Genomic DNA, 27,452 nt, shown 5'->3' on the forward strand with positions numbered 1-27,452 from the left:
CCTGTGAGGTATCAATCGAAGGCTCTTCAACTGGAGGCTCTTCATTATCTGCGACTCCTTCGGAAGTTTCATTAAACTTTGAAACTCCAATAGACATTTCACCCATCTTTTCTATAAAATATGAATAAGCTTGAACAGTATTCCTTACATCGTAAGCCACCTGAAAAGCAACCTTGATACAATGAGCCACTCTTAAAGGTTCATGGTTTTCATGGCCGACCACTAATCTAGTATCAAACTCCGCTCTATACGTGTTTGCCTTTTGCATCCACCGCTTCAAAAGAAAATGCCTTGGAATCTCTTCGATCTCATAATGCTGAAAAAGCTTTAACATGTGACCACAAAGTAACCCCATAAACTGAAAATGCTTACATTCACAGTCTCCCTCTAAGGTTTTTCTATTGAAACTCACTTTCCGAATGGACTTCTTCTACGGGTCTCTAAATTTCACCATGTAGCTTCCGGTTCCATTGTTGACAATCTCGCCCCATCAAATTTGTACTCCGTCTTTGCCTTCTCTAATTGCTCCTTAAATTTATTGAATGGATTAATTGTATAGACCTTCGCAGCATGCATAAGGAGAACATCATCTTTAGGCACAATTCGTGAACTATGCTCGGTGCGGTAATCAGAATCTCTTTCATTCCTAGCAATCAAAGCCAAAGACCTCTCATTACCATGTACAAAGTCCATCAGCTTAGTTGTCAAATTTATGAATTGGTCATAATGAGAATTCATTGATTCACTTCTCCTAGTCGTATGTATACCAGCAAAAAATGTGTCACTGAGATAACAAGGCACCCATTTCTCCCGTATATTATACATTTATGTCAACCAAGGATTTACAGACAACTCATTATTCTTTATTATTGTACACCATCTTCTTTCAAAATCACTAATCCTATACGAGAAAGAAATAGTGTTCTTCAAGTCAGTTACCAGTGTCTCAATTTTAGTAAATGACAACTTCTCTTGAAATTTTTGCATAATATGCCAAAGACAGTAACGATGACGAGTATCAGGGAATACTTTGGCAATAACTGCAGTCATCGCTTTATCCTGGTCAGTGATGATTGCCATTGGTGCACGACCACCCATGGCTGCAAGCCAGACCTTAAACAGCCATATGAATGTATCTTCTGTCTCATCAAGTAACAATGTACAACCAAACTGAATCGACTACATATGATGGTTGATTCCAGTAAAAGGGGCAAAAGGCACAGAGTATGCATTGGTACGATATGTGGTATCAAAAGAGACAATATTCCTGAAATACTTATACTGCACTCGAGACCTCCCATCAACCCAGAAAAAATTTAATGCGGTCCCATTTTGATCTAGATCAATGGCGTAGTAGAACTGGGGATTCTCGACACTCTTCTGCATAAAATAGTTAAGCACGGCAGTTGCATCACTTTCTTTAGGCATTTTTCTGGTCAAACTGTACTGATGGTTCAAGCAATCCCTCTTTGTAAACCCAAGTTCTTCCCCATTAAAAATAGCTGCAACTTTGCCGACTGGTAAACCATTTTCACCAAAATTTTCAGTCAACCGCTTCGCCGCTTCAGGCATATTTTTATTTGATCTCATGCAATTTCTCTTTATTGGACTAACCAAACCGTGGCTATAGTCATTTTCAGTGCAACTTACATAGTATATATCTCCGTGTTTTCTTTTCGTAACACGCATTCTAGCGGAGCAACTACACCTGATAGTGCTAGTATTTCTAGAAACACCCACTTCTTCCACTTCTCTCTTGTTATGGAGCCCTTCACGAGAGCAAACCATTAAACAACCCGTAGCCAAATCCACACCGTTTTTTTTCCGATCCGTCGACCGAACACGAGTCTCAAATCCCTCTTGTTGACCATACTGTTTGTAGTAAGTCTTTGCGTCGTCAACACTACTAAAAACCATACCTACAAATGGAGCAACTAGTTTATGCATTTCTCTGTCCGAAGATTTATTGGAATAAGACCTAACAACTACGTCTTCTTCTATACTGATAGCTATATTTTCTGCCATTGACTCCATTATACATGTATTTCGGTTTGATTAAATTATTTAATCAAAAGATTCAAATGTAAAATCAATTTATTCACAGAGCTCTGTTAAAGTTGATTTTTAGAATTTCAATTTTCAGTTTGATTTTGGGTTTGGGTTTTGGGTTTGATTTCAGTAGTGGAGGAGAGAGTGAGAGTGCGCGAGAAGGTAAAAGTTTGTTTGAGGTTCGGTTTGATTTTGATTTTTGATAGTTAAAATGGAAATATTTGGTTTTTAAAGAGAGAGAGAAGGTAAGGGTTTTGATCGCAAAATAGAAATGAAAATTGGGAGAGAAAGAAAGTAATTTACCAAAATACCCCTGCTCTATTTAGTTAAGGCAATATTTGGGCCTTTGATTTCTAATTTAGATTGGGTGATCCAACGGTGAGTTTCAACTGTAAGTTTGCTGTTAGATTTTCGACTGTCAACCTATCCGGCCCGATATATATATAGATTCTGTTTACAACACTTTTTATACAATGTTTTATACAATAACCCTTGAAAATATGAATTAAGCCTTGATTCTTTGTAGATATGATCTTCACACCATGGAGATCATCTTCACAAAAATTCAACTCATTTGAAAACTCCTAACTATGAGAAAAATTGCTCTCAACCTATGAATTTTTATCAACGTTCCAGAAATATCGATTTTGTAACCCATTTTTGGCAAGCTTAGAAATATTTAAAGGATCCGATTTTTTATGGAGGTCATATCCATGGTGAGAACATCTTATCCACAAAAAATTAGCCCTTAAAACATCTTGAAGGGTCCGGTGGGGGGTATTATATAAAACATTGTATACAAAGTGTTGTAAACGGAACTTGTCCCACATATATATATATACTAGCTTTCGAATCCGTCATACGAACGGGTGCCGTTATAAAAGTATTAGCAACTATGCATAACTATGAGATATGAATATTATATTGACTACCCATCCAAATTTCTTGCAATATGAAAATCCCACTTTCAATAAAAAGAAAGAACCCACTCTTGATAAAACTCTTCGACTTTTTTGTTGTTGTTTAATTAGTAATATAAGTTTGTTTGAAGTTTTGGGAGAATGCCCAAGGAGGCGAAGATCACATTGACGCTAATTAAATAGCAAAACATTACGATAAACACCATTTTAAATATAAAACTATACTTGTCAAGACATTCTCATTATATATGATACAACTATGTTTTGAAGTTAGTTCGATGCATTTATATCCAGTTTTCGAATTTCAGTTAATTATTCCTTGAGGTAAGTTCGATGCATTTATATCCTGTTGCCAATTTCCAGTTAATTATTCTTTGAGGATAGTTCGATCAATTTGCATTTAGTTTATGATTTTCCGCTAAATATTTTTTAAGGTTAGTTCGTTGCATTTGCATCAAGTTTCTGATTCCCCGTTAATTATATTATTTGCGGTTAGAATAAACCTTCAATCATGAAGAACAAATTCTTTAGAATAAATATTTAATAACAATCATCTAACGATGAAGGCCTAGTTGCCTTTATATAATAACCAATGTTTCTAATTCTATTTAGAAACCAAAATAGAAACCTTACTAATTAACCTAGATCTAGAACAAATAAGAAACTCTACTAATAAATTATATAAGACTACTAATAATATAATTAGAACTTTTTATGCCCATGCATCATACTCTCCGGCTTGAAAGAAACTCGTCCTCGAGTTTGGTTGCATGTAGATTTGTGAATATTCCACAAAAACTCTTGTACTTATTATCATAGTTCCATGCAGTTGCATCTAGTTTCCAATTTTCCATTAATTATGCTTTGAGGTTAGTTCGATGCACTTGCATCAAGTTTCTGATTTCCTGTTAATTATTCTTTGAGGTTAGTCTGATGTATTTGTATTCAGTTTCCGATTTCCAATTAATTATTTTTTGAGGTTAATATGACGCATTTACACCCAGTTTATGATTTCTCGTTAATTATTCTTTGAGGTTAGTTCTATGTAGTTGCGTACAATTTTCGATTTCTCGTTAATTATGCTTTGAGATTAGTTTGATGCATTTGCTATCAGTTTCTAATTTTCCGTTAATATTTTTTTGAGGTTAGATCGATGCATTCACATCCAGTTTTCAATTTCCCGTTAGCTTTCTTTAATGCATTTGTATCAAATTTTCCTATTTCCCGCTAATTATCTTTTGAAGTTAGTTATATGCAGTTACAATTAGTTTTCAATTTATCGTTAATCATTTTTTTAGGTTATTTTCATGCATTTGCGTTCAGTTTATGATTTCCAGTTAATTATTCTTAACTTTGAGGTTAGATTGATGCATTCACATCTCGTTTATGATTTCTCATTAGTTATTCTTTGATCAGATGTTAGTTCAATGCATTTACATCCAATTTTTGATTTCTCGTTAATTATCTTTTAAAGTTAGATAAATGCAATTTCATCCAGTTTTTAATTTGTCGTTAATCATATTTTTAGGTTAGTTCCATGCATTTGCATTCAATTTTTGTTTTCCCGTTAATTATTCTTTGAGATTAGTTCAATGCAGTTGTATCTATTTTCTGATTTCCCGTTAATTACTTTTAGATGTTAGTTGGATGCATTAGCAAGGTAGTGAAACTGGGATGGAAGTATATATGGGTGGAGTTGGATTCCACTGCTGCAATGAAGTCATTTAATAACAACCAAATGCATTGGTGAGTGCGAGCGACATGGAAAAAACTCAAGTATCTAGCCGATTGGATTTTAATCACCAACACATGTCGAGAGGTAACTTTGGAGTAGACATTTACTCTAAAATTGTTATCACCTTGGCAAAGGGAGAAACAAATGGTGAGTCGGTACTCCTAATTTTCTATACAGGATATAAGACAATAATATTACCTACATATTATAGATTTGTAAATTAGCTATCTGTCGAAATGAAGACATGATACCTATATTAACTTTAACTCTTTTTTGAAACTTGTAACATTTTCTTAATCAATACAATTATCTTTAGCAAAAAAAAAAAAAAAAAAAAAAAAAGATTTTCCGTTAATTACTCTTTGAGGTTTGTTAAATGCATTTGCATCTAGTTGCCGATTTTTCCATAATTATTTTTAGAGGTTAGTTGGATGCAATTGCATCAAGTTTTCGATTTTCCATTAGTAATACCTAATTCTATTAATCCTTCTGTTGTTTCCTTGCAAACATGGCTTTAAAAAATATCATATAAATATATGATTCACAATGTTGGATCATAAAAAAATTTCTAGTTAATTATTATTTAAGGTTAGTTCATTACATTTCCCTCATGTTTCGGATTTTCTGTTAATTATTCTTTGAGGTTAGTTCAATGCATTTGCATCATATTGTCAATTCCCCGTTAGTTATTTTTTAGGATAGTTCGATTTATTTGCATCTAGTTTTTAATTCTCCGTTAAATATTCTTTGAGGTTAGTTTGATGCATCTAGTTTTCGATTTTTTTATTAATTATTCATTAAGGTTAGTTCCATGCAATTGCGTATAGTTTGTGATTTTCCGTTAATTATGCTTTGAAGTTAGTTTGATGCATTTGCATACAATTTTTTATTTTTCTTTAATTATTCTTTGAGGTTAAATTGATGCATTCGCATCAAGTTTCTAATTTTCCGTTAATTATTCTTTAAAGTTAGTTCAATGCAATTACACCTAGTTTTTTTTTTTTTTTTTTTTTTTTTTTTTTTTTTTTTTCTCGTTAATCATTCTTTTAGATTTGTTCAATACAGTTGCATCCATTTAATTTTTTGATTTTCCGTTAATTATTTTTTGTGGTTAGTTAGATGCATTTGCATACAGTTTGTGATTTTCCATTAGTTATTCAAGATTTCAATGTGGTGTGTAATACCAATTTCTATTGATTCTTCTGTAGTTTCTTTGCAAACTTGACATAAAAAAAAAATATTATACATGATTCACTAAGTATGATCATCAAAGAATATCTAATTTATGATTTTTCATTAATTATTCTTTTAGGTTAGTACAATGTATTTGCATCCAGTTTTCGATCTCCCGTTAATTATTCTTTGTTGTTAGTTCCATGCAATTGCGTCCAGTTTCCAATATCTAATTAATTATTTTTTGAGGTTAGTTTGATGCAATTGCATCAAGTTTTTGATTTCATGTTAATTATTTTTTGAGGTTAGTTCAACGCGGTTGTATCCAGTTTTCAATTTCTCGTTAATTATCCTTTGAGATTAGTTCAATGCATTTGCATATTGTTGCCGATTTTTCGTTGACTATTATTTGAGGTTAGTTCGATTCATTTGCATTTACTTTTCAATTTTACGTTAATTATTTTTTTAGGTTAGTTCAATGCAGGTCCAACCACTTTATGATTTTCCGTTAATTATTCTTCGAGGTTAGTTCAATGCATTTTTATCCAGTTTTTTATTTTCTGTTAATTATTCTATAAGGATATTTCAATATAGTTGCATCCAGTTTCTGATTTCTCGTTAATTATTTTGTGAGGTTAGTTCAATACATTTGCATCCAGTTTCTGATTTCCCATTAATTATTTTTTTGAGGTTAATTCCAAACAGTTGGGTCCAGTTTCTTATTTGGTGTTAATTATGCTTTTAGTTTAGTTCGATGCGTTTGCTTTTAGTTTTCGATTTCCTGTTAATTATTCTTAGAGGTTAGATCGATGCATTCACATCTAATTTCTGATTTCCCATTAATTATTCTTTGAAGTTAGTTCAATGCAGTTGCATCACCTACTTAGCTTGCTCATGTCACTGATAGAGTGATCTTCCAAGAAACCCTTCCCTTTCTCACTGATCCAAAATAAAACCCCACCTTACATATAAATCTAAACATTCTTGGAGCATTATGTGATTGTTCTCTTTTTGGTCTAATATTTTAATAGGTTATGGACTATCACTACATAGTAACATAAGATTAATATCGATAGTCTATACAGTACAAAGATATTTGGGCCTTCTATAGATTTGAGAATAATGATGTTTCGTATTTTACCTAATATATGTTTTGCAAGACCTACATGTCTTAAAAGTTATCATTTCCTCATAACAATCATTAGTTATTTTCATTATTATCGTGTCTGGTTGTCATCATATAAAAACACATGATTGATATTTTCCCTTGACATTGAGGATATAAAATATGATATTATTGCTAAAAATATAAGTATCATGACAGTGAAATCACCATGTCACAAATATGATTATCTACGTTATTGAACTCGGCTTTAATATTTAAATAGTGAACACTGTCCGAGGTTGAATGTCTATCCAGCATACTGCTTGACTTCTTTAACCGTATTACCTATTACTGTTAGAACTTAAAAGTTGGGTACTAGAAACTCGTTTATAATTGATCAAACTTTGCTAACAATAATTTTTAGTGCAAAAAAAAAATCTTATAACTCTCTGATATAGGGGTTTTGTTTCTTTGGAGTTATTTTCTACGTGGGTTTTCTAGGGTTTATCCAGCTAAAATTTCTAATTTAAAAGAAAAATTGAGAAATAGTGTTTTTGTGGGACTCCTTGTTGAACCACCATTACATGAATAATGGAAACTCTTAATTTGGAATTCATTTCTTTTTTCGTAATTAGTATTAAAGTTTACAAAAAATTGGAGACTTTGTGAAGCCTTGAAAAATAGAGCCAAGAGGGTATAGCTATAATATCTAAACAGCAAAATTTTGTCAGTTGGATCAAAATAAATCAGATTAAGATTAAAAAACAAAATTTCAAAATTGACCTCACAAAATACGAAATTTCGAAATACAATCTTACGAAGGGTTTGGGTTTCCTCTAACTCTCTCTTTCTCTCACCTATTCCTCTCTCCCGCTCACTTCGGGCTTGATTCTTAATTTAATTTATCTGGTAAGAATTTCTCGTTTTTAGTTGGATTAGTTCGAAATTTGTGATGGGTTTCATTTTGTTTTTTTATTGCGATTTCAAAATTTAATTTATATAAATTGTTTCTTTGTTTGCCTGCAATTGGAACTCGGAAGTACAGGTGTCACAACCCGAATTTCTAAACAATTAAACTAATGAATATTTGAAATATAAATATCTCAAACCTCACTATATTCAATTGTCTAAAAACCCAGGCTATGACGGGGGATACAACACCTGTCAAAACCTAAAACCCACATCACAACAGGATCAACTTAACAACAAAAATCTCCAAATTCCTCAACTATCACTTTATTAAAAACTTTCTTCCATCCCAATAAAATATCAAACCAACTTTACAAAACAGTTTCCAACATCGTATTCTCATGTCATATAAAAATGTAACCTACGTTATTACATCCGTCCAATAAAACAGACCTAATAAAAATAAACTCTCGGACTGCTCGAGGCAAGAATCCAAATCACACGCCGCGGTTCCACTGCTTCCACCTATGTTCCCAAGAACACACCCACGTTGCCAAAACAAAGCAAACATGGGTCAGCAAATTGAATTTGCTGGTATGAGTAGACTAAACACATATAAACATTCAAAACTTTACTTATCCCACTAACACTTTAACTCTATCATGACCTAATCATTCACAGCTTGGAAGACGAGGTAGTTCCGTCATTTCAACCGGCATAGCTTCTTCCCAAGCAAAACTTCCATTATATAACTCATTATAATAACTCGTTTTAATATCTAAACCATTGAATTTAAAACTTACCGATATCCACTGCTGTATAAGGGTAGGACCGCGTCCCTGACACAAAAATATTATTAAGTCCTACCCTCCCGCAAAAGAAAGTTAGCAATTTTATATAATATGTGCAGATATCCTATAGGTATTCCAATGCAAGCCCAAATACACTCGCATAATCAAATCAATTTCTCTTATCAATTAATCAAATTCTTTTCTTATACACATATTTCACAACCTATGTACCTTAGGTCATTCCCGCCACATTCAAGGAATACCCAACCCTACATTCCGCATTACACTTCAAGGAATATAACTAACCCATGGCGAATACCTTAGTTCCTCTCTAGGGTAGTCCAAACAATCTGGTCATTCATGGCACATTCAATGAATACCCGGGTCATTCATGGCACATTCAATGAATACCCCTATATAACGCTAACGGGCCATTTATGACACATTCAATAAATGCCCACCTAACATATGACATCAACAGTCATAAAACTCAATTCTAAGACTTGAGGCGTGGAGAGTTCTAAAAGAGGTGGTAAATTTATTTACGCATTATTGAAATTTATTGTATATATTATTTCAGAGAACGTAGGAATGTCTTGATTCAATTATTTTTGGTTTACGCGTTATTAATTTCATGGATGTCTAAGTGTCAACGTTGTATATCATAAAATACTGCACAATCACATATTAGTTAATACACGCATATACATTATATATAGAAAGGTCTTAGCCTAAAGCCAAGCACGTTAATAGTCCTAGACTTATCCTATAAGACCAAATCATAATTTTAGGTAAAAGTCAAATTTTCGTCAATTGGTCAAAGTCAACTCACGGTCAAAGTCAAAGTCAAAGTCCACTCGGTCAATATCAAAGTCGAGTCCACAAACTCTTTTAACCCAAAGGCCCAAAGTCTAACTTAAGCCCAAAACTAAAAGTCCAAAAGTTAAAACATAAGAGCCACACGATTTTGGCCCAAGCCCAAATCCAATTTCACTGTTCATCTCCTTCCTCCCCAAACTTCCACCACCACAATAGCCACCACCGCCATCCATCTCCAAAAGAACCCAGCGGTTTTGATCCATTTTCAAACCCCTACCTATCTATACTAACAAATCACGATTTCCTTATCTTTGGAAAAAATCGCGATCTATTTGCCATTAATGGGCTGGCTTTAAGCTCCCAACAAAGACCCCAACCATACACATTAACCCAACTATCAAACCTTTTTACTTCCCGACATCAATCATCATTCTAACATGTATCAAAACCAAAACAACCAATGTTCACATAAGCTATCATAAATTTCTTTGTTGCCGCCATTAACAACTAGCTTCTAAGCTTCAATGTTTCAACCTCCATTACACAATCAAAACATAACACAATTTTATAGTTTCAACCAAACTAGCTCAACACAATAACTGTCGATTTCTTGGTTTGTAGCCTTGGGCAGCCCATTGACGCTCTGTCCGAAGCTATCCACGCCACAAGCGTCACCCACTACCTCTAATCCGTTATACAATCAACATAACAAGATTATAACAAAAAAAATTACCAACACTTCCAAAACATATCTGCGACCATTTTTGTTTGGTTTGGTGGAGGGCTTTCGCCATTAATTAACCCTCGGTCCCAACGGTTCAATCTCAATTTTTCCGAAGTTTTCAAATGATTTTTAATCAGGTTCTAATAACGAAAGTTTTACCAAAAACGGGGCTAATATTAATACCGAATAATTAACATATTTAGTGAAATAGAAAACTATCTACTCACCTTTTAGCGCTCGAACCAAATTTAGATCTCGAATAAAACTCTTCCTTTTCTTCTTTTCGGCAAGATCCCGTTTTTTCGTGTAAAACTCTCTCCGGGTTTTTCCCGAAACTCCCGAAAAACTCTATTCGTTTTCTTTCGCTTTTAAAACAAAACCCCGAAACAGGGAAGAGAGTTTATCCCATACCCACGTCTCCTATTTCCACTCACTTATCCTATTTTTATTTATATTTTTTCCCATTATTATTATTATTATGAAAATAAACGAAATAAAACACGGGGTGTTATAATATACACACCTTAAAAGGATCTCGTCCCGAGATTCAAGGTAGAGTGTAGATTAACCAAACAACAGTACGTCAAACAATTAAAATGAGACATACGTGTATACGCAAGTATACACACCTTAAAAGGAATAAACGTAATTAGTTTCTTCAATTGTCAACACTTAAGTAAACTCATTATTTCTCAATTTATCAAAACTCATAATCTTCGAGTTAAATCATACTAAGAAGGCAATGTAGTTCCTCTCACACCGAGGCAGTTAGTTCCACTCTTAGTATTTCCCAACAAATCCAAAGCGTTTAAAAAATAAACATATTAAAATTTCCTTTTTAACGATCTTCCCTGTCAAAACTATTTGTTTAAAAAAACTCATATGTTTTATCCACCACCTTAATGTTTACACATATGTCAACATTTCTCTCAGTGTCTCACAAACACCACATGTTCGAAAATAAAAATATAAAACGTATAGGCTGATTCATATTATCAACGGCCTACACTATGTCCACCATCACATAGGATCAAACACCTACAATGTGATGCATGCATACTGGCTCACACACCAACGATATGCAAGTATACACTGGTTCACACACCAACTATGCATACTAACTCTCTCTACCATCACATAGGATCAAACACCAACGATGTGTGGTATGCATCTTGGCTCACACACCAACGATATGCAAGTATACACTTTGGTTCACACACCAACGATGCATACTAAGAGATGTTATGTATATTGGATCACACACACCAACGATATACATAACTTGGACAATATCAAATATTTCAAATCCAACCTTTATCAAAAGGGTTTCCTTATTCCTTGGATAATTCCAATTTACTCAATTATGAAATTTAAAAAAAAAACAATTTCTTCTTTAACCAATACTCACTTAAAATCGAAAACTCCGTCATGAAAACAACACTATAATATGCTGAACAATTTCAATTATAAATCATAAGAAACTAACCGTTAAAATAACCAAAGATTTTATTTTCATAATCATACGATAAATCTTACATGCTAAAGTACCAATAAAGGAAACTAGCAAACAACAAAATCAAACATACCTACATTAACCAATGCAGTTCTTAGCATAGTGTCCCAACTGTCCACATTTATAACACTTGCCTACTAGTTCATTTGGTTTAGGACATCTTCGAATAGTATGCCCAACTTCTCCGCAGTTCAAACAATCACCATCAAATCTCTTTAGCGAAGCACTTTCAGCGTCCTTATCCGCATGTTTACTTGTTTGCCTATTATATGGGTGATGATGACTTTTTCTCCGCCTTTGACGTGGTGACTAGAAATAAGGTGTAAAATCTTGTTGTTTGGGGGCATTCTCTTTAATATTCTCATCTCTGGGTCTATTGTCCAATTGTTCATATCTTAATGCCAAATCTAACACACGATCGAAAGTTTCTGAATCAAAGGGTATCAAATAACTCGATAGATATGGCTCTAGTCCACGGATGAACTTCTGGTTTTTCTTTACTTGGGTATCCACTAGATAAGGAGCATACCTTGATAGTTCATTGAACTTAGTCACATACTCTGTAACAATTTTCCCTCCTTGGGTCAGATTAAAGAATTCCTCAGTTAATTGCTCCTTAACAGCATTAGGAACAAACCTTCCCTCAAATCTTACCTGGAAATCCTCCCAAGTCATAGTTTCCACATCCACATTATCCTTGATAGACCTCCACCAAAATAAAGCTGATCCCTCCAACTGGTGAGAAGCCAACTCCTGCTTCTGCACCTCAGTGAGTTGCATATTAGCAAACACGGACTCACACATAGTAACCCATTTCTCAGCATCAATGGCCCCTTTCTCTCCCTTGAACTTCTGGCCTCCTAAAGTTATAAAATCCTTGTTTCTTCTACCAAAAGGATCCCCTAGATTAGCATGTTGACCCCTCTGAATAGTTTGCACCAACTGAGTTAATATTGATCCCAAATCAGCAGATATGGTATTACTTCCAGTACCAGTAACGTCATTGTCATCTCCAGCCATCACCTTAAAACAAAACGGACTTCTATTAGTACTCCAAACATCTTAAACTCAAACACACCCAATCAATCACCACATTCCGAGGATCACCTAGACCTTCCAAATCTAGGCTAACCTAAGCTCGATATGCAAAATGTCACCGAATTCTAAACAATTAAACTAATGAATATTTGAAATATAAATATCTCAAACCTCACTATATTCAATTGTCTAAAAACCCAAAGCTATGACGGGGATACAACACCACAAAACCTAAAACCCACATCACAACAGGATCAACTTAACAACAAAAAAAATCTCCAAATTCCTCAACTATCACTTTATTAAAAACTTTCTTCCATCCCAATAAAATATCAAACCAACTTTACAAAAAAGGTTTCCAACATCGTATTCTCATGTCATATAAAAATGTAACCTACGTTATTACATCCGTCCAATAAAACGGACCTAATAAAAATAAACTCTGACCGCCTCTCGGGCAAGAATCCAATCACACACGCCCATGGTTCCATCACTTCCACCTATGTTCCCAAGAACACACCCACGCTTGCCAAAACAAAAACATGGGTTGACAAATTGAATTTGGTTTGGTATGAGTAGACTAAACACATATAAACATTCAAAACTTTACTTATCCCACTAACACTTTAACTCTATCATGACCTAATCATTCACAAATGGAAGGCGTGGTTAGTCATTTCAACCCAAGATAAAATTCTTCTTCCCAAAAAACTTCCATTATATAACTCATTATAATAACTTCGTTTTAATATCTAAACCATTGAATTTAAAACTTACCGATATCCATTTTTCTTTGTATAAGGGTAGGACACCCCCAAGACAAAAATATTATTAAGTCCTACCCTCCCCAAAAGAAAGTTAGCAATTTTATATAATATGTGCGGATATCCCATAGGTATTCTAATGCAGCCCAAATACACTCGCGATAATCAAATCAATTTCTCTTATCAATTAATCAAATTCTTTTCTTATACACATATTTCACAACCTATGTGCACCTTAGGTCATTCCCGCCACATTCGAGGAATACCCAACCCTACATTCCCGCACACTCGAGAATATATATAACTAACCCCGCAGCGAATACCTTTTAGTTCTCTCAGGGTAGTCCAAACAATCACGGTCATTCATTCAAGACATTCATGAATGCATACCCGTCATTCATCACAAGACATTCAATGAATACCCCTATATAACGCTAATCGGCCATTTATGACCACATTCAATAAATGCCCACCTAACATATGACATCAATGATCGTAAAACTTCAATCCCAAGACTTGAAGTGGAGAGTTCTAAAAGAGGTGAATTTATTTATTTACGTTATTGAAATTTATTGTATATATTATTTCGAGAACGTAGGAATGTCTTGATTCAATTATTTTTGGTTTTCGCGCGTTATTAATTTAAATGGATGTCTAAATTGTCAACGTTGTATATCATAAAATCTTTGACAATCACATATTAGTTAATACACGTCTACATTATATATATAGAAAGGTCTTAGCCTAAAGCCAAGCACGTTAATAGTCCTAGACTTATCCTATAAGACCAAATCATAATTTTAGGTAAAAGTCAAATTTTCGGGTCAACTGGTCAAAGTCAACTCTGGTCAAAGTCAAAGTCAAAGTCCACTCTGGTCAACAGTCAAAGTCAGAGTCCACTCTGGTCAACAGTCAAAGTCAGAGTCCACAAACTCTTTTAACCCAAAGGCCCAAAGTCTAACTTAAGCCCAAAAACTAAAAGTCCAAAAGTTAAAACATAAGAGCCCACACGATTTTGGCCCAAGCCCAAATCCGAATTTCACTGTTCATCTCCTTCCTCCCCAAACTTCCACCACCACAATAGCCACCACCGGCCATCCATCTCCAAAAAGAACCCAGCGGTTTTGATCCATTTTCAAACCCCTACCTATCTATACTAACAAATCACGATTTCCTTATACTGGAAAAATCGCGATCTACGGCCATTAATGGCTGCTGAAGCTCCCAACAGCACCCCAACCATACACATTAACCCAACTATCAAACCTTTACTTCCCCGACATCAATCATCATTCTAACATGTATCAAAAACCAAAACAACCAATGTTCACATAAGCTACTGCGAAATTTCTTTGTTGCCGCCATTAACAACTAGCTTCTAAGCTTCAACAGCCCCTGCCAACCTCCATTACACAATCAAAACATAACACAATTTTATAGTTTCAACCAAACTAGCTCAACACAATAACTGTCGATTTCTTGGTTGTAGCCTTGGGCAGCCATTGACGCTCTGTCGAAGCTATCCACGCCCCGACGTCACCCACTACCTCTAATCCGTTATACAATCAACATAACAAGATTATAACAAAAAAAAAATTACCAACACTTCCAAAACATATACGCGACCACTGTTTGGTTTGGGCGCGAGGGCTCGCGCGCCATTAACGACCTCAGTCCCAACAGTTCAATCTCAATTTTTCCGAGTTTTCAACAGATTTTAATAAACAGGACGAATATTAATACCAGAATAATTAACATATTTCGTGAAATAGAAAACTATCTACTCACCTTTAGCGCGCTCCGAACCAGCTAGATCTCAGAATAAAACTCTTCCTTTTCTTCTTTCGGCAAGATCCCGTTTTTACGTAAAAAAACTCTCATTTTTTTCCCAGAAACTCCCGTGAGAAAACTCTATTCTGTTTTCTTTCTGTTTAAAACAAAACCCCCCCGAAACAGGGAAGAGAGTTTATCCCATACCCACGTCTCCTATTTCCACTCACTTATCCTATTTTTATTTATATTTTTTCCCATTATTATTATTATTATGAAAATAAACGAAATAAAACACGGTGTTATAATAATATACACACCTTAAAAGGATCTCGTCCCGAGATTCAAGGTAGAGTGTAGATTAACCAAACAACAGTACGTCAAACAATTAAAATGAGACATACGTGTATACGCAAGTATACACACCTTAAAAGGAATAAACGTAATTAGTTTCTTCAATTGTCAACACTTAAGTAAACTCATTATTTCTCAATTTATCAAAACTCATAATCTTCGAGTTAAATCATACTAAGAAGGCAATGTAGTTCCTCTCACACCGAGGCAGTTAGTTCCACTCTTAGTATTTCCCAACAAATCCAAAGCGTTTAAAAAATAAACATATTAAAATTTCCTTTTTAACGATCTTCCCTGTCAAAACTATTTGTTTAAAAAAACTCATATGTTTTATCCACCACCTTAATGTTTACACATATGTCAACATTTCTCTCAGTGTCTCACAAACACCACATGTTCGAAAATAAAAATATAAAACGTATAGGCTGATTCATATTATCAACGGCCTACACTATGTCCACCATCACATAGGATCAAACACCTACAATGTGATGCATGCATACTGGCTCACACACCAACGATATGCAAGTATACACTGGTTCACACACCAACTATGCATACTAACTCTCTCTACCATCACATAGGATCAAACACCAACGATGTGTGGTATGCATACTGGCTCACACACCAACGATATGCAAGTATACACTGGTTCACACACCAACGATGCATACTAAGAGATGTTATGTATATTGGATCACACACCAACGATATACATAACTTGGACAATATCAAATATTTCAAATCCAACCTTTATCAAAAGGGTTTCCTTATTCCTTGGATAATTCCAATTTACTCAATTATGAAATTTAAAAAAAAAACAATTTCTTCTTTAACCAATACTCACTTAAAATCGAAAACTCCGTCATGAAAACAACACTATAATATGCTGAACAATTTCAATTATAAATCATAAGAAACTAACCGTTAAAATAACCAGCATTTTATTTTCATAATCATACGATAAATCTTACATGCTAAGTACCAATAAAGGAAACTAGCAAACAACAAAATCAAACATACCTACATTAACCAATGCAGTTCTTAGCATAGTGTCCCAACTGTCCACATTTATAACACTTGCCTACTAGTTCATTTGGTTTAGGACATCTTCGAATAGTATGCCCAACTTCTCCGCAGTTCAAACAATCACCATCAAATCTCTTTAGCGAAGCACTCGCGTCCTTATCCGCATGTTTACTTGTTTGCCTATTATATGGGTGATGATGACTTTTTCTCTGCCCTTGACGTGGCTGACTAGAAATAAGGTGTAAGCTGGCTTGTTTGGGGGCATTCTCTTTAATATTCTCATCTCTGGGTCTATTGTCCAATTGTTCATATCTTAATGCCAAATCTAACACACGATCGAAAGTTTCTGAATCAAAGGGTATCAAATAACTCGATAGATATGGCTCTAGTCCACGGATGAACTTCTGGTTTTTCTTTACTTGGGTATCCACTAGATAAGGAGCATACCTTGATAGTTCATTGAACTTAGTCACATACTCTGTAACAATTTTCCCTCCTTGGGTCAGATTAAAGAATTCCTCAGTTAATTGCTCCTTAACAGCATTAGGAACAAACCTTCCCTCAAATCTTACCTGGAAATCCTCCCAAGTCATAGTTTCCACATCCACATTATCCTTGATAGACCTCCACCAAAATAAAGCTGATCCCTCCAACTGGTGAGAAGCCAACTCCTGCTTCTGCACCTCAGTGAGTTGCATATTAGCAAACACGGACTCACACATAGTAACCCATTTCTCAGCATCAATGGCCCCTTTCTCTCCCTTGAACTTCTGGCCTCCTAAAGTTATAAAATCCTTGTTTCTTCTACCAAAAGGATCCCCTAGATTAGCATGTTGACCCCTCTGAATAGTTTGCACCAACTGAGTTAATATTGATCCCAAATCAGCAGATATGGTATTACTTCCAGTACCAGTAACGTCATTGTCATCTCCAGCCATCACCTTAAAACAAAACGGACTTCTATTAGTACTCCAAACATCTTAAACTCAAACACACCCAATCAATCACCACATTCCGAGGATCACCTAGACCTTCCAAATCTAGGCTAACCTAAGCTCCGATACCAAAATGTCACAGCCCGAATTCCTAAACAATTAAACTAATGAATATTTGAAATATAAATATCTCAAACCTCACTATATTCAATTGTCTAAAAACCCAGGCTATGACGGGGGATACAACACCTGTCAAAACCTAAAACCCACATCACAACAGGATCAACTTAACAACAAAAATCTCCAAATTCCTCAACTATCACTTTATTAAAAACTTTCTTCCATCCCAATAAAATATCAAACCAACTTTACAAAACAGTTTCCAACATCGTATTCTCATGTCATATAAAAATGTAACCTACGTTATTACATCCGTCCAATAAAACAGACCTAATAAAAATAAACTCTCGGACTGCTCCAGGCAAGAATCCAAATCACACGCCGCGGTTCCACTGCCTTCCACCTATGTTCCCAAGAACACACCCACGTTGCCAAAACAAAGCAAACATGGGTCAGCAAATTGAATTTGCTGGTATGAGTAGACTAAACACATATAAACATTCAAAACTTTACTTATCCCACTAACACTTTAACTCTATCATGACCTAATCATTCACAGCTTGGAAGACAGGTAGTTCCGTCATTTCAACCGGCATAGCTTCTTCCCAAGCAAAACTTCCATTATATAACTCATTATAATAACTCGTTTTAATATCTAAACCATTGAATTTAAAACTTACCGATATCCACTGCTGTATAAGGGTAGGACCGCGTCCCTGCACAAAAATATTATTAAGTCCTACCCTCCTGCAAAAGAAAGTTAGCAATTTTATATAATATGTGCAGATATCCTATAGGTATTCTAATGCAAGCCCAAATACACTCGCATAATCAAATCAATTTCTCTTATCAATTAATCAAATTCTTTTCTTATACACATATTTCACAACCTATGTACCTTAGGTCATTCCCGCCACATTCAAGGAATACCCAACCCTACATTCCCGTACACTCAAGGAATATAACTAACCCGCAAGGCGAATACCTTAGTTCCTCTCTAGGGTAGTCCAAACAATCTGGTCATTCATGGCACATTCAATGAATACCCGTGTCATTCATGGCACATTCAATGAATACCCCTATATAACGCTAAACGGGCCATTTATGACACATTCAATAAATGCCCACCTAACATATGACATCAACAGTCATAAAACTCAATTCTAAGACTTGAGGCGTGGAGAGTTCTAAAAGAGGTGGTAAATTTATTTACGCATTATTGAAATTTATTGTATATATTATTTCAGAGAACGTAGGAATGTCTTGATTCAATTATTTTTGGTTTACGCGTTATTAATTTCATGGATGTCTAAGTGTCAACGTTGTATATCATAAAATACTGCACAATCACATATTAGTTAATACACGTACACACGTATATATAGAAAGGTCTTAGCCTAAAGCCAAGCACGTTAATAGTCCTAGACTTATCCTATAAGACCAAATCATAATTTTAGGTAAAAGTCAAATTTTCGGGTCAACTGGTCAAAGTCAACTCTGGTCAAAGTCAAAGTCAAAGTCCACTCTGGTCAACAGTCAAAGTCAGAGTCCACAAACTCTTTTAACCCAAAGGCCCAAAGTCTAACTTAAGCCCAAAACTAAAAGTCCAAAAGTTAAAACATAAGAGCCACACGATTTTGGCCCAAGCCCAATCCAATTTCACTGTTCATCTCCTTCCTCCCCAAACTTCCACCACCACAATAGCCACCACCGCCCATCTATCTCCAAAAGAACCCAGCGGTTTTGATCCATTTTCAAACCCCCTACCTATCTATACTAACAAATCACGATTTCCTTATCTTTGGAAAAATCGCGATCTACGGCCATTAATGGTCTGGCTGAAGCTCCCAACAAACACCCAACCATACATACATTAACCCAACTATCAAACCTTTACTTCCCGACATCAATCATCATTCTAACATGTATCAAAACCAAAACAACCAATGTTCACATAAGCTATGCGAAATTTCTTTGTTGCCGCCATTAACAACTAGCTTCTAAGCTTCAATGTACCGCCAACCTCCCTCCATTTAATCAAAACATAACACAATTTTATAGTTTCAACCAAACTAGCTCAACACAATAACTGCCGATTTCTTGGTTGTAGCCTTGGGCAGCCATTATTGACGCCTCACGAAGCTATCCACGCCCGACATCACCCACTACCTCTAATCCGTTATACAATCAACATAACAAGATTATAACAAAAAAAAAAATTACCAACACTTCCAAAACATATACTGACCATTATTGTTTGGTTTTGGTAGGGGCTCATGGCGCCATTAATCGACCTCGGTCCCAACAGGTTCAATCTCAATTTTTCCGAAGTTTTCAACAGATTTTAATCAGTTCTAATAACGAAAGTTTTACCAAAAACGGATCTAATATTAATACCAGAATAATTAACATATTTCGTGAAATAGAAAACTATCTACTCACCTTTAGCGCGCTCCGAACCAGCTAGATCTCAGAATAAAACTCTTCCTTTTCTTCTTTCGGCAAGATCCCGTTTTTCTGTGTAAAACTCTCGCTGGGTTTTTCCCCAGAAACTCCCGTGAGAAAACTCTATTCTGTTTTCTTTCTGTTTAAAACAAAACCCCCCCGAAACAGGGAAGAGAGTTTATCCCATACCCACGTCTCCTATTTCCACTCACTTATCCTATTTTTATTTATATTTTTTCCCATTATTATTATTATTATGAAAATAAACGAAATAAAACACGGGGTGTTATAACAGGAGTCTTTGAAAGCAATATTGCGTTAGTTTGAATACGGTCTGTTGGAAAACAATCTGCAAAAACAGGATTAACAATGAAATTGGAAGCTGAGGCGCGGACTAGGTCGCTCTCTTTAAGGTATTATGGTCTGTTCCTCGTGCGTGCATGACACCACGGAACCTCCGGATACAACAGCCTCTGTAAAAGTCTTGATGATCACTGCACAGCAAAAACCAAAACTGGAAGAGAGAACAAGAACTAATAGTCTACTGCCATTATCAGGGAGAGAAGTTTTTCTTAAAGAGAGGAAAGATATGAAAAACTGGTGTATTTGGTCTGCTGTAAAGCCTTGTTTTTATAGAGTTGAGAGAGTGTAACGTTTGGTCAACTCTCAACGTTATTGTCAAAAAATAACGTTCCAAACTAAAGGTCGGTTACGGACTTACAGCCAAAAAAAAAAAAAAATGTTTTCCTTTTTTGTTTGTAAACATACCAAAAACGATTAAAATAACCAACAATCCCCCACTTATTTTAATAACAGAAATCAAAATAAAGAAATATGGCAGTCACTATTAGTTCCAATATATCAAGCATAGGTAAAGGTGTTCAAGACTTAAACCTTTACGTAGTGAAGACTACTCAAAGTATAAGATCCATAAGTGACGAAGTCTTGAACTTAGGTCTTGTATATACAATGAGTTATCATCACGCATAACGTACTCATTGTTCTCTTTCCAAACTCGCACATTAAAGGCCTTGTGCTTCCATCCTCGATTAAGTGAATGATCTAAAGTATCAGCCTTCATTCTCATAGAAAGCGCCTATACTTTCACATTCACTAGGTGAGTTCTATCAAGAGTGCTCCTGTAGCTTATGCACTCCGTCCATAAGGACCATAGAACTTCATTAAGAGTTTTCCCAGAAAACTACAACCTCTAATCGCTTCAGGATCACATACAATTTACTTATCTAAAATTTGGGATAGATAAGTATCATTGTATGTCTTATACTCAAACATTCTATGACTTGTTCTTCCCTTTGAACCTAGTTCTTGGGATCTCCAATCCCTAGGTTGGGTTACCGTCATATACATTTATCTTACAATAGGCTTCAGTCCCATACTTCTGGCAGTAGTCCACACTTTTTCTCTAGCCAGAGCTTTAGTAAATGGATCTGCAAGATTATCACCGGATCTCACAAAATCAATAGTCACTGCACCCTTGGATATGTAATCCCGTACAGTACTATGCTTATGACGTATCTGTCGTGATTTACCATTATAAAACTTGTTGTGGACTCTCCCGATAGCAGCCGCAGTGCTATCACAATGTATCAAGGTAGGCGGTACCGGTCTATGCCAAACCGGTATGTGAGTGAGTAGGTCCCGTAACCAACCAAAACCCCTCACTTGCACTAGCCAAAGCAATCAACTCGGACTCCATAGTAGATTGTGCTATAATGGTCTGTTTCTTCTTGGACTTCCAAGATACAAAGACCTCCACCAATATAGAACACATATCCACTAGTAGCCTTAGAGTCTTACGAAAAGAGTATTCCAATCGAGCATCGATTAATACCCTTCAAGAATAGCAGGAAATCTCTGATAGTGAATACCCAAATTGATTGTTCTCTTTAGGTATCTCATTAACCTGCCTATTGCTTGCCAATGTTCAACACTAGGGTTACTAGTGTACCTGCACAAAACACCTACTGCATAGGCAATGTCAGGTCTTGTACAATCTGTAGCATATCTTAAACTACCAATGATACTAGCATATTACTTCTGATTCACAGGTTCACCATTATTAATAAACAATTTAACACTTGAATCAAAAGGTGAGCAAACAGGCTTACAATCGAAATAGTTATACTTCTTTAACACTTTCTCAATGTAGTGTGACTGATCTAACCATATGCCATCTAATGATCTTGTAATTTTAATCCCTAAAATTACTTCTGCTTCTCCTAAGTCTTTCATATCAAAGTTAGAAGACAATAAGTCTTTGGTCTCTTTTACCGCTTGCAAATTAGACCCAAAAATAAGTAGATCATCAACATATAAGCATATTATAACACATATTCCATCATGGTACTTATAGTATATGCATTTGTCACTTTCGTTTATGTAGAAACCATTAGCAATCATAAAATTATCAAATTTTTCATGCCATTGTTTCGGTGCCTGTTTTAAACCATAAAGTGACTTCGCTAACTTGCATACCTTTTTACTATTACCTTGTTCCACATAACCTCATTGGTTGTTCCATGTAAATCTCCTCTTCTAAATCTCCGTTTAGATAGGGTCACGCCTTAACATCCATCCGATGAACAACTAGATTATGAACAAAGAGCAATAGATAATAGTACTCGATTGAAGTTATCCTAGTAACTGGTGAATATGTATCAAAGAAGTCAAAGTTCTCCTTTTGTCGAAAACCTTTGACAACTAGTCTGGCTTTGAACTTTTCTATTGAACCATCGGTTTTAAACTTTCTTTTTAAAACCCATTTGCTTCCTATAGTTTTACAACCAGGAGGCAAATCCACTAACTCCCAAGTCTTGTTTTCTATGAGAGGATCTATCTCACTTTGAATAGCTTCTCTCCAAAACTCAGAGTCAGAAGAGGCAAGAGCTTCTTCTATGGAGGAGGGATCTCCATCCAAAGAAAACGTCACAAAATCAGATCCTAGATCTTTAGCGACCCTAGCTCTTTTACTCCTTCTTGGTTCAGTTACAGTGTCTGTGTCCCTATCATGCAATCTAGATACATCAGAACCAGAAACATCTTTGGTAGGGGTCTTAGAGGAAGATGCACCCCCACTATTTCTAGATAAATAAGGAAAACTATTTTCTAAAAACTCGGCATCGGATGATTCAATAATAACATTACTCTTCATATCCGGAAATCTATAGGCCTTACTATTCATAGCATAGCCTAAAAAGACACACTCATAGGCCTTACTATCAAGCTTAGAGATTTTGGGGTCATGCTTCCTTACAAAGGCCAGACAACCCCATGTCCAGAAATAACTCAAGTTGGGCTTTCTATTTTTCCATAGCTCATAAGGTGTAACCTTAGTCTTAGAACTAGCAAGTCTATTCAAAACATAGCATACAGTTAAAACAGCTTCACCCCATAAACTTGAGGATGCTCCAGAGCTAAGCAACATAGCAACAGTTAATTCCTTAAGTGTTCTATTCTTACGCTCAGCTACTCCATTCATTTCAGGAATAATAAGGAGTGTCGTCTCGTGAATTATACCATGTGATTGTAAGAAAATATTAAAATCAGTAGAATCATACTCAGTACCTCTATCACTTCGAATTACTTTTATGTTTCTATCATGCTGATTTTGAACCTCAATCACATAAGCTTTAAAAGCATTTAAAGCATCACTCTTATTCTTCAATAAATAAACATAGGTAAATTTTGAGAAATCATCAATGAAGGTAATAAAATATCTTTTACCACCTCTAGTTAGAACACCTTCAAGTTCACAAATATCAGAATGTACTAATGCTAGCAGATTTGTACTTCTCTCTACTGACTTGTGAGGTTTCTTAGTGATTTTGGCCTTGGTGCATGATTCACAGTGTACAAAAACATCATTCTTCAAGATAGGAATTAAACCCAATGTGCTCATGTTCTTAACATACTTCCTATTAATATGACATAATCTACCATGCCAAACATTAACAGAATAAGCAATCATGTAAGCAGAAGTAGAAGTTTTATTCATGTTAGCAACATTCAACTTAAACATCCCATTACATGCATATCCCTTGCCAACAAAAATTCCAGACTTAGTGATCACATACTGATCACTACCTATCACTTGTTGAAAACCAGCCTTGTTTAAAATAAAACCAGAAACTAAATTCTTCATAATATCGGGTGTATGAAGAACATCCTTCAAAACCAGTTTCTTCCCAGAAGTAAACACCAACTCCACATCACCAGAACCTACAACCTTGATAGTATGGTTGTCGCCTAATAGAACTTCCTGGTTCACAGTTGTAGTATAACTCTTGAACCAGTTTCTATCAAAATAGACATGCCTAGAAGCACCAGTATCAGCCCACCATCCCTCAGAGACATTGACATAATTGACTTCAGTTATCATTGCCACAAAAGTGTCCTCAGTGACATTAGCCTCATTTCGGTACTTGCAGTTGCGAGCATAATGTCCCTTTTTTTTTGCATGTATAACATACAACTTCATCATGTCTACCGGGTGGCCTTTGGTTCATATTAGCCCGGTTCGGTTTTATGTGGAGCTTTCTTGTTATTATTCGGTTTGTTCTTCATTGCCTTTTTATTAGGTTTCAGATTAGAATTGGTTTTATTAGCATGCTGATTTATAATATTAACTTTAGCCTTGGCAGATGACATAGCCACTTCCTCATTGTGATCCTGTTTTCGGGATTCTTCTTCAATCCGGAGTCTCATAATGAGACTCTCCATCGAAAACTCCTTGGATTTATGTCTAAGAATGTTCCTAAATTCCTTCCATGAGGGAGGAAGCTTATCAATGACGACTGCAACTTGAAATTGCTCGTCAATCTTCATTCCCTCAGAAAGTATTTCATGAACAATTATTTGTAGGTCGTGACACTGAGTCACAACCGACTTGTCATCTTCCATCTGGAATTTAAGGTAACGACTTACAGCGTACTTTTTCGAGCCAGCCTCCTCAGTGTCATATTTCTTCTGCAGGGCATCCCACACATCAGAAGCAGTTGGAAGATAGCAGTACAGGTTGTACAAGTCGTCAGTAAGTGCATTCAGGATATAGTTCTTGCACTTGAAATCCTCAGCATTCCATTTGTTGACAGCAACAGTAAGAGCAGGTTCCAACAGATCTTCCATCGTAGGTCATTTCTCTGTCAGAACATTATCAACCTTCACCAAGGTCAGATAAAATGTCATCTTTGCTTTCCACCGTTTGAAGTTTTGACCGGCAAACTTGAAAGGCCGATTATTGTTGTTGTCGTTTTTGAACTGGCTTCCTTCCTCGTGTTCCATTGTTAAACAGACAAAAGAATACCTTAAAATTGTTGGAAAACAATCTGCAAAAATAGGATTAACAATGAAATTGGAAGCTGAGGCGCGGACTAGGTCGCTCTCTTTAAGGTATTATGGGTGGTCCGTTCCTCCCCGTGCGCATGCATTTACACGGAACCTCCGGGATACAACGACCTCTGTAAAAGTCTTGATGATCACCGCACAAAAAAAACCAAAACCGGAAGAGAGAACAAGAACTAATAGTCTACGCCATTATCGTGGAGAGAAGTTTTTCTTAAAGAGAGGAAAGATATGAAAAACTGGTGTATTTGGTCTGCTGTAAAGCCTTGTTTTTATAGAGTTGAGAGAGTGTAACGTTTGGTCAACTCTCAACGTTATTGTCAAAAAATAACGTTCCAAACTAAAGGTCGGTTACGGACTTACAAAAAAAAAAAAAAAACGTTTTCCTTTTTTGTTTGTAAACATACCAAAAACGATTAAAATAACCAACACGGTCAAAACACAGATCCTTTGGGCGGATTGTGTTAAAAAGAATTGAGCCCAGATCGAGGTGCTTAGGAGTTGGGACACTGAAGAATATGTCAAAAAGGTTACCGATCTTCACTTATGCACCTTGAGTTTTCATATCATCTTCTTGTTTTCCTTTTCTTTTACAGTAGCAACGTAGCATGCCTATGAATTACTATTTTACGTGGCCATTGTCGTACTGATGCTGACGCTTCTTGCCTAGTTATTCTTTTTGAATTTCTACTCAGAAGTTTGTTGGCCGAACATTGCTGTAAGATTGTGATTTCAAAATTTATCAATTATATTTCCAATTTTCACTTCAAAACTCATTCATCTTATTGATCAAGTTCTGATTTCTGATTGAGTTCAAGCTTTCGATAAAATGTCTGCAAGTGTTTTTTGTTGAGTTTTTACTAATTTGCTAAGTTGGGATACGTTGTTTTTTAAATAATTTGTTGCGCAACATCCAAATCGATGATAGTGAATCTTTAGCTCAAGGGCAGAGCAGTTTGGAGATATCCAAAAATGATGGTGGTTCGAATCCACCAAGATCCTCTAATAACAAAAGTTCACACAACAAAACTGGTATTTCCTATTAATTTTGTCTTAACAATTTAGATGTGAAGCACTTGGTGCAAGAATTGGAAATATGTATTATGGTATTTATGTGTCTAGAAGTGATTATGCCAAAAAAAAAAAAAAAAAAAAAAAAAAAAACTGGGACAATGTTGGAGTACCTGTTGGTTATATGATGTTCTTTGTTAATATGTTGAGTGTGATGATTTTGGCGTGAAAATGAATGCGTTTGAAGTTTACGTCAATTTGGAGCCCTTGATTCGGAAAGTTGTAAGTTCATTTATCTCCCTAAAATCAGTCATTATGTATCTTTGTTCTTATATGCTTGTATAGTTGTATTATTGTATCTGATTTTTGTTATGCTCTTCCTGGTTACTTTGTACATTTGTGTATGCTTTGCTTAGCTATGTAGTGATAAAACTTTTTGAAATCCACTCTCTGATGTATTTCCTTATAAACAGATTTTAAGTGCATGATATTGTGGAGTTTTTGCGTGGTTTATAATATCCGACATTGCGATTTTTTTTCTTCAAGATATAAATATCTCAATCGCTACCCTATTCAATCATCTGAAAACCCAGGGTGAAACGAAACCCTAATAATATATTATCAACCACGATATTAAAAATCTGAGATCAAATTTAAAACCAAAAAGAACAATCCTTCAATTTTCATTATTAAATTATAAAGAAACTAATCAACTCTATTACATCTGTCTCAAAACAAATTCGTACACTTCAGAAAAACTTTAACCAGAAGGCTCCAAGAGCAACTCCAACTCACGTGTCCTCATCCACTACACACCACCATCTATGTTTCCAAGAACACACCTACGTTGCAAAACAAAGCAAATATGGGTCAGCAAATTGAATTTG

At 35.4% G+C, this 27,452-nt stretch overlaps 2 protein-coding genes and 1 long non-coding RNA gene across 3 annotated transcripts; all 3 read right to left on the reverse strand.

Annotated features, from left to right (window-relative positions):
* Positions 1-12,047: 12,047 nt before the first annotated feature.
* Positions 12,048-12,758, reverse strand: LOC147518094 (uncharacterized). The gene has a single exon (XM_086593818.1). The coding sequence runs from the start codon at positions 12,756-12,758 to the stop codon at positions 12,048-12,050; it is 711 nt and encodes a 236-aa protein (XP_086449944.1).
* A 3,934-nt stretch (positions 12,759-16,692) lies between these two features.
* On the reverse strand, positions 16,693-17,631 carry LOC147518095 (uncharacterized). Its single transcript, XM_086593819.1, has one exon. It carries the CDS (start codon positions 17,629-17,631, stop codon positions 16,693-16,695), a length of 939 nt encoding a protein of 312 aa, XP_086449945.1.
* Positions 17,632-17,928: 297 nt separating this feature from the next.
* Positions 17,929-20,478, reverse strand: LOC147518096 (uncharacterized). Its single transcript, XR_015213996.1, has 2 exons — positions 20,191-20,478; positions 17,929-18,151 (listed from the first exon to the last, which is right to left on the reverse strand). It is a non-coding gene; the product is annotated as an uncharacterized LOC147518096 (long non-coding RNA).
* Between the last annotated feature and the right edge of the window lie 6,974 nt (positions 20,479-27,452).

This window comes from Coptis chinensis, chromosome 2 (assembly GCF_015680905.1).
Source record: "Coptis chinensis isolate HL-2020 chromosome 2, ASM1568090v1, whole genome shotgun sequence".
Taxonomy (NCBI): domain Eukaryota; kingdom Viridiplantae; phylum Streptophyta; class Magnoliopsida; order Ranunculales; family Ranunculaceae; genus Coptis; species Coptis chinensis.